General features: G+C 33.8%; 2 protein-coding genes across 2 annotated transcripts; both read right to left on the bottom strand.

The window, feature by feature from the left end:
* Positions 1-2,136: 2,136 nt before the first annotated feature.
* On the bottom strand, positions 2,137-3,111 carry LOC146904929 (uncharacterized). The gene has a single exon (XM_085728397.1). The coding sequence runs from the start codon at positions 3,109-3,111 to the stop codon at positions 2,137-2,139; it is 975 nt and encodes a 324-aa protein (XP_085584523.1).
* Positions 3,112-3,629: 518 nt separating this feature from the next.
* Positions 3,630-5,292, bottom strand: LOC146904928 (uncharacterized). Its single transcript, XM_085728396.1, has 3 exons — positions 5,277-5,292; positions 4,449-4,966; positions 3,630-4,070 (listed from the first exon to the last, which is right to left on the bottom strand). Exons 1-3 carry the CDS (start codon positions 5,290-5,292, stop codon positions 3,630-3,632), a joined length of 975 nt encoding a protein of 324 aa, XP_085584522.1.
* Positions 5,293-7,578: the final 2,286 nt, after the last annotated feature.

The raw sequence follows: 7,578 nt of genomic DNA, 5'->3' as shown, positions 1-7,578 counted from the left end.
ACCCAACCCCCATTTTTAGTTCCAGTTTTTTTTTTTCATAAAATAAAAATTATTTATAAAGTCTAACTTTATTGTTTTTATTTTTATTAGTCATCATTTCTTTCATAAAATTATTTATTAAGTCTTACTTTTTTTTATTTTTTTTGAAGGATTTTTTTTTGTTGAGGGAAAGTCTAACTTTTATTTAGCCAAAGTCTCAATAAATAAAGGTGACATTTAACATCACCATAAAATAAAGGTGACATTTAACATGGGTAACTTTAGTTCTTTAGTTTGTGGTCTCAATTTCTAACGTAAAAAAATAGGATATATTTTTGTTTTTTATCAGTTTTTTGAAAGAAGTAATTTTTTTATTTATTTTCATTTTTCATATAATAAGTAGCTATTCATTTTTTATTTCTTATTTTTATTTCCTTACTTAATACCAAGTACGTCACAGATGAACATCTAAATAAAAGTAAATCACACGAGTTTTTGGTAAAAAAAAAAAAAATGTTTGGTAACTATAATAACTTTTCGTTTTAATTCCTCTAAAAAACCTTGTTCGACTTTTAGTTTTTTAAAAATTTCCTATCACCACTTATGGTCTCAACGTTTAGTCAAATAATTTGTAACTTCCTTATTACATTATTGATGCAAGCTCGATTGACTATATTGGTGGTTGCGGGAAGGATGAGAGTGCACAACATATTTTTGTTGAATATGAATTTTCTGGGAAAGAACTTTAAAGTGGCTAATCATATCTTATGTGTTACATAATCAGATTCTTTGCACACACATCAGTTTAGTGATCTTCTTGGCATTAAGAAGGAATGCTCTTGGTGCATCTTTGCAATGTCTTTGGTAATGAATAAGCAAGAGTTTCTAATTATTCTTAGTTTTTTTGTACTCGACCAGGACCAGCTATGAACCAAATTTAGAAAATTAAAAACAACAAATAAAGAGCCCCACTTTTTCTTAGAATCACCCTCCTTGAATTTACAAGTCTAGACAGGAAAAATTAGAAATTGTTCTCGCTTTCGGATGAATAAATTTTAAAAAAAGATGTTTTTTGCATCATTAGAGTGGATAAATTTGAACATAAGCGGGTTTTATAAATGAGAAATGATACTTGTACAATCAATTTTTGACAACTTTCTCTTTTATACTCTCATTATGTTTTTATTTTCTCTCTCTATTGCTTTGGTTTTTATGCAAATACCTCTTTTTCTTTGTAAATTTATTGTTGTTATAAAAGTTGTCATCTAAAAAGATGTTCAAATAACAACTCTTTATAAATAGGTTGAAGAGAAAACAAGCTCTCGGAACAATAACTAGCAACTACAAGCTAACAACTACTGTTAAATGAAATCCTTTAACCAATGAGGCTTTTGATTTGACCTTTTGATTATTTCTTTTTCCACCTATTCAATTCTCGTGCTCATACATACTTTAGATTATATAATCCTAAAATCACGTTAATAAACCCTCTAAAACATGCTATAAACTCTCTAACCCCTCCATTTTTCAGATTTTATAATGTAAAGAGGGTGGGCGAAAAGATTTGAGGGTGGGAAAAGAAACTGTCGTTTTCTTTTTGTTCTAATTAACTAACCCATAACAGGAATCATGTGCATGATCAAGCAGCGGCCCATTATCATACCATCTTTAGTAGAAAATTGCTTTCCTGACATAGAATACTTCCTATTGACACAAGTAAATGACGCTTTTACCCCCAGCAGTAGTTAACAGCCGCTGGTTAAAGCGCCGGCAGTTAACAACTGAAACAGCAATTCCAAACGGCAATTCCGCATTAAATGAAACCGAAACAACAACATCCAGCAATCACGAACATCAACATTTTATAGTTTATCAATTATTCGGTAACATTAAACAAAACCGATAATGCGTTAACGTTTCACAATTGTTTGAAATTCGTCAAATTTTCCACATTATGCAAAACATTACACGTAATGTACATTAATTACTACTCAAATATATTGATATACATATAAATAGTTAAAGATTAGTTACATATCACCCAAAAAATTGGTCATTACATTATATATCCAAAAAAATACGTCGGCGCATATCAACCAAAAAACGGATTAACACCAACCAAAAATTGTCACATTTCATCTAATAAAAGCAAATCATCTAAATGTTCCAGAACATCTTCAAATTCAGTGTTTTCTTTAACCGGAGTGTCATCAAACATAATTTGTCTTGATTTGTTGGCTTTTTTGGTGGAACCGATCTCTCTTTGAGCTCAACGTCCATGAGTGTTCGGAAACGATCGTGTTGATCCAAGAATTCATCCTCCCATGTTACCGCCTCTTCGCTCCTATGATTTCTCCACTCCGTGGATGCTGGAGGTAGTGGGCAACCATCTTTTAACGAAAGAAGGACAAAATGATTTGGGATTAGACCAAGGCAAATCATGTTGCTTTTTAGGTTAACCGGAGGTCGACCTCTAAGTGGGAAAAAAGTCTCAGATATGTAGTCTTTCCATGTAGTCATCTCTAACATCGGCCTATTGTAATATGATGCAACGATGTGTCCCATATCCGGCAATGTCAACCATTTATTGGGAGGTGCAAAACTACTAGCATTTTTGGGAGGATACAATCCATCCAAGATGTAGTTGTAGCGGTCATCGCTCGCATATATCTCGATGTATTTGCTCCTATGCTCTTTAAACTTTTGAATAAGTGCTCTTCGCACCATAACATGACTTTCTTGCGTCAAACCCACGGCTTCGGCTATAGCCCTAAACCCACAATGTCTGTCACCAATAACATCCACAATTCTCTCAATGTATGGTCTCATGAATTTTGGCATGTAATACATAAGATTGGATGGATCATAACTTCTTGAAACCAAGCTAGGCTTAGGAACCGGAACCGGAGAAATGCCAATGCGAGCACCTTTTGTTTTAGGTTGTGAAGATTTTTTCCGTGGTGAAGATTGACTTTTCGGATGTTGAGAATCAATAGTCTCCCACGAAGATGGGATCCTACTACGTATTTTTTTGGGAGCTCCTTTGGTTGCCACCTTTCTTGGAGGTGGTGACAACAATGTGGTCTCCGGAAACGCTAACAACCGCAAACCCTCTTTGATTTCTAGTTTCATTTGAAACGAAACTCTTTGGAGACGTTCTTGGATACCACGCCACTCCTCCGCGACCGAAAAAAATCTTCATTACTTTGTTCTTCACCCATATACAACTTATTCCAATGCGGGTGTATCTCATCCAATCGAATGGGCTTGTTGCGACGGATTTTCATAGCAATGAAGCATGCACAAGGTAGGCCATACGACGTCCTTTGAACACAACCACAAGTTTTCTTCTCGATGCACAAGGTTTTCCTAGCTCGCTCTTTTTCCACAAAAATAAAGTTCATGGCTTGTCTAGACACGTGACCCCCAACCCGGAGTACAAAGTGACATCTTTGTATCGATTTTCCAACACCATAACGCTCTTACCAAACGATGATTGTATCCCCCTAAATTGGTTTGCCAACATCTCATATTTTTTGCCAACAAGTACGCAAATCACCCTTGGAGGTGGACAAATATTCCTTCACCACACCATGAGCTCCTTCAACTCTATTCGTGGTCCTACACCCAAGATGTAACACAAGGTCCGTCTATGCCCTCACTAGTTTGCCCTTAAAAGAGTTCAATATGGTTTCTTGAACATAGTGAAGAAAGTTTGGATGATCCTTACAAGCATCTTGGAATTCCACTAGATTACCCGCATATAACTCTTGAGTAGGAGATTCAACCAATGTTTCCCATGCATCAAATATGGTATCAACCAACTTACTATGCTTCTCCTCGTCGACAATCTTCTTTTGCCCATCCACCACAACAACATTTTGTTTAACTTTGCAATCGGTGATGATTCTTGATCTAACATTTTTGCCAACATGGAAATAACAAAGTATTGCACTACTACCGGGGAGAACATTTTTTACGGCATTCATCATACCCGTGTCCCTGTCGGTCACTACTACCTTAGGCATATCACTATTTGGTCCAAGAAGTTTAAGCAACATTTGCAAAGCCCAAGTAAAGTTATGCTCCTTCTACGACGTCATAAATGCAAAACCAACCGAATATGTCAAATAGGTTGAGGTGACTCCAACTATTTCAAACAATGGCATCCAATACAAGTTGGTTTTGTACGTGGAATCCATTATCAAAACAGTAGGAAAATTGTTAAACAACTTTACCAATGTTGGATGAGTCCAAAATATGTCTTGAATGGTTCGACTTTCCTTTTTTTCTGTTACGTAATTAACATATCCATTCTCTTCCAACTTTGTGATTAGATATTGCATCTCCGTCAAGTCACCTCTTTTTGCCTTTTTGAATTTATGATGTTCATTGTAGACTTGCTTGATATTTGTCATGGAATCTTTCATTTTCTTCTTCAAATTTGTCAAAATATTTTTTGGTTTCACCGAAGAATCGGTCAAGTCATGTACAATCTTCTTGTCGTCCTCCGTTAATCTTCCGGCAAGAAGGTGCCCTGCTACATATGGCACCATCTCATGGTTGTGAACGCTATTAAGAATAGCCAATTTCCAAGCATTGTCTTCCCTAACGACATATCCACGCACCTTGAACAAACACCCACATTTTCTTGATCTCGTTGCTTCATGCTTCACTTTTCTCTTTGGTAATTTGTGCTCGCCGCTCCGTTCACAAACCAACTCCAATATAGCATTTCTTCCTTCACAAGATCTTCTAATGATAACCATAAATCCAGCCCTATTTGCTTGTCGACGTACCCAACCGAGCAATTCGTCTTTATCTTTCCATGTGTCTCGGGTTGAAAAGAAATGAGCCGTGTCCACTTCGTTGTCACCAAGTTTCCACACATCGGAATTGACGCTTGAAGCATCAACTTTAACGGAAACTTTGACCTTAGCGGGAGCTTCAACCTTAATGGAATCGACAACTCTAGGTTTTCGATCACCTGGATCATCACCCGCATTGTCAACATTATTTATAAATAAACAACATACAATTACTAAACTAATTAATAAACATGTATCTAATATCATATAATAACATAAACAAACAAAAAAAACAAAAGAAAAAAAATTGGAAAAAAAAAATTTGGCAGTAGCTACTGCCACTTAGAAAATTTTGAAATTTTCTAAGTGTCCAGCGGCAGTTAACAGCCGCTCACTCCCAACGGTAGTTAACTGCCGCTACAACGCGTGACAGTACAACAAAAAACCAGAAAAATCAATCAAATGTAATGGATTTTAACGTTGTAATACCTGTTCTTTGATGCATTTTGTGTGTAGAAACGTCTTAGCAATCGATCAACAATGATATTGAGGCAAGATTTTGACACAAAATTTTTGAAATGGGGTTTTTTTTTTGGTATGGTATAGGAATGATGTAAGGTGATGAATGATAGGTGAGGTAAGGGTTTGCTGGTTTTGGGGGGAAGACAGCAGCGGCAGTTAACAACCGCTGGGACCCCAGCGGTTGTTAACTGCCGGCGGATGTGCCAGCGGTCGTTAACTACCGCTGGGGGCTTTTTAGTAAATTACTTGTGTCAATAGGAAGTATTTCATGTCAAAAACGCAATTTTCTCTTTAGTATCATTACATTTAGTTACTACCTACACCTATTCCACTTACCCCACAAACTCTATGAAATACCAACATTTTTTTAATTAATTAAAAAAAATCATATTTATGTTTCCTTTTTCACAAAATTTCATTTCTATCGACCGATTTCAAATTTGAATTTGTCAATGTCGAAATTGTTAGACCCAACGTCGTGATCGAGGTTCGAACCTCGACCTATCCACTTACATGTGTGAGTTTTAATAATTATTTGTTTTTTTATCTATAAAAAAACGTTTCGGCAAATTAAGTCATTTTATTTTTCATACTTTAAGTTTAAATTATGCTTTTCTCATCAAAGAGATGACAAGGAGAGATAGATAAAACTATTAATGATGGAGAGAGATGGATATATATTTTATTGGAGAGGATCTACATCTGTTGATAAGCTAGCTAACGTCATTAATAATATTAATTTGTTGTATCATGTTGCTATTGATAAGGAGAAATGATACTTGCATAATCATTTTGTGATAACTCTATCTCATATGTTTATTGTGTTCTTACTCTTTTTTTTCTTTTCTTTTTTTTTTCTCTTTGTTGCTTTTGATCAATAAGAAAATAGAAAAAAAGATTGTACCAAAAATTGTCACAAAATAGTTATACAAATATCCTGCTACATAAGACCACCCACATGCTCGTCACTTATCTTTTATCAATCAATATGTTTTTCTTTAGGCTTCTACTTCATGAATACACCTTTGCACTCTATCTCTATGATCTTCATCTAGTGGCGTTGCCAGGATCATAAGTCAGGAGGTTCAAACTTTTGATCTTTAATTAATAATAATAATAATAATAATAATAATAATAATAATAATAATAATAATAATAATAATAATAATAATAATAATATGTGCATACACTTTTGTAAATTTTAGTATTTATAAGGTTAAAAATTAGAAGAGGAAATATTATCAATATTAAGAAGTTAACCGTAGTTGATCCTTGAATGTGTGTACTTCACTTACGTATTGATTCGTTCATGTATAAAAATTGCAAATACATACACAAGTGTCTTCTTATTAATTATTTTGGTCCTCGGATCTATCTTTAGATAATTAATTTTGTATTCGAATGTGTTTTTTATTGATTAATTTAATCCCTACTATTATTAGCAAAAGAAGCATTAGATATTTGTTTGGAATTTCAATATATTTAAAGGCTATGGTGACAATGTCTTACACATTCAATTCCTTCAAAAAAAAATGTCTTACACATTCTATGATCAAAATAATTGTTTGTCCATTAACACAAAAGAAAAACTTTTGATCATTGGTGCAATATAGCGTGCATAACAATATTGGAGGGGATTTAGGATACAAAATACATAGGATAGTGGAAGTAAATTTAAAAGTTGAGGAGGTTCACTTGAATTCTTTGGCTACTAGGTAGCTCCGCCAATGTCTTCATCCCTCTAATCCTATGATTTTTCACATTAAGTATATAACCTGGTTAAGAATTGTTCAACCCAATAATAATATTTTTATTATTTTGTTTTATCTTTTAAATTTGCGTGTCTAGTGAGTAACTTTATGATTCAATCATACCTTCAAGTATAAAGACAAACCATCTTTGATTTCCTATTTCAGGCTCAACACTCTGGTAAATCAAATTTTGAATGAATTAAATATGAAAATAAGAGTTTTTTCTATTTCAAATTTGATTTGGGTTTATTTATTTGTAATATTTTTCCATGAAAAATAATGGGCCTTGGAAAGTTGGATGGAAATAATACATAATTTTTTTGAGGAAAGAACAAATAAACCACTTTTATATTTTATTTCATATGTGAACCGAACGAAAATCAGAAAGTTAAAAGATTAAATGAGTTGAAGAGTTAAAAGTCCAGAGAAAAAAAAAAACCCACGATTGCATTTAAAAGAATTATGATTATACCAACCTCACTGAGGAGGAGTGATCTGATAAGTGCTCAAAAGTAATA

The sequence above is a fragment of the Medicago sativa genome, chromosome 7 (assembly GCF_051527215.1).
Source record: "Medicago sativa cultivar Bolivia chromosome 7, Bolivia_mono, whole genome shotgun sequence".
Taxonomy (NCBI): domain Eukaryota; kingdom Viridiplantae; phylum Streptophyta; class Magnoliopsida; order Fabales; family Fabaceae; genus Medicago; species Medicago sativa.
Note: the sequence above shows the minus strand (reverse complement) of the source record. Positions and strands in the feature narration are given on the sequence as shown.

Coding starts and splice junctions, on each gene's coding strand:
- LOC146904929 (XM_085728397.1), bottom strand. CDS start 3,111: ATGAAACTAGAAATCAAAGAGGGTTTGCGGTTGTTAGCGTTTCCGGAG.
- LOC146904928 (XM_085728396.1), bottom strand. Junction 4,071..4,448: donor ATGACTTGACCGATTCTTCG/GTGAAACCAAAA, acceptor ATGACGTCGTAG/AAGGAGCATAACTTTACTTG.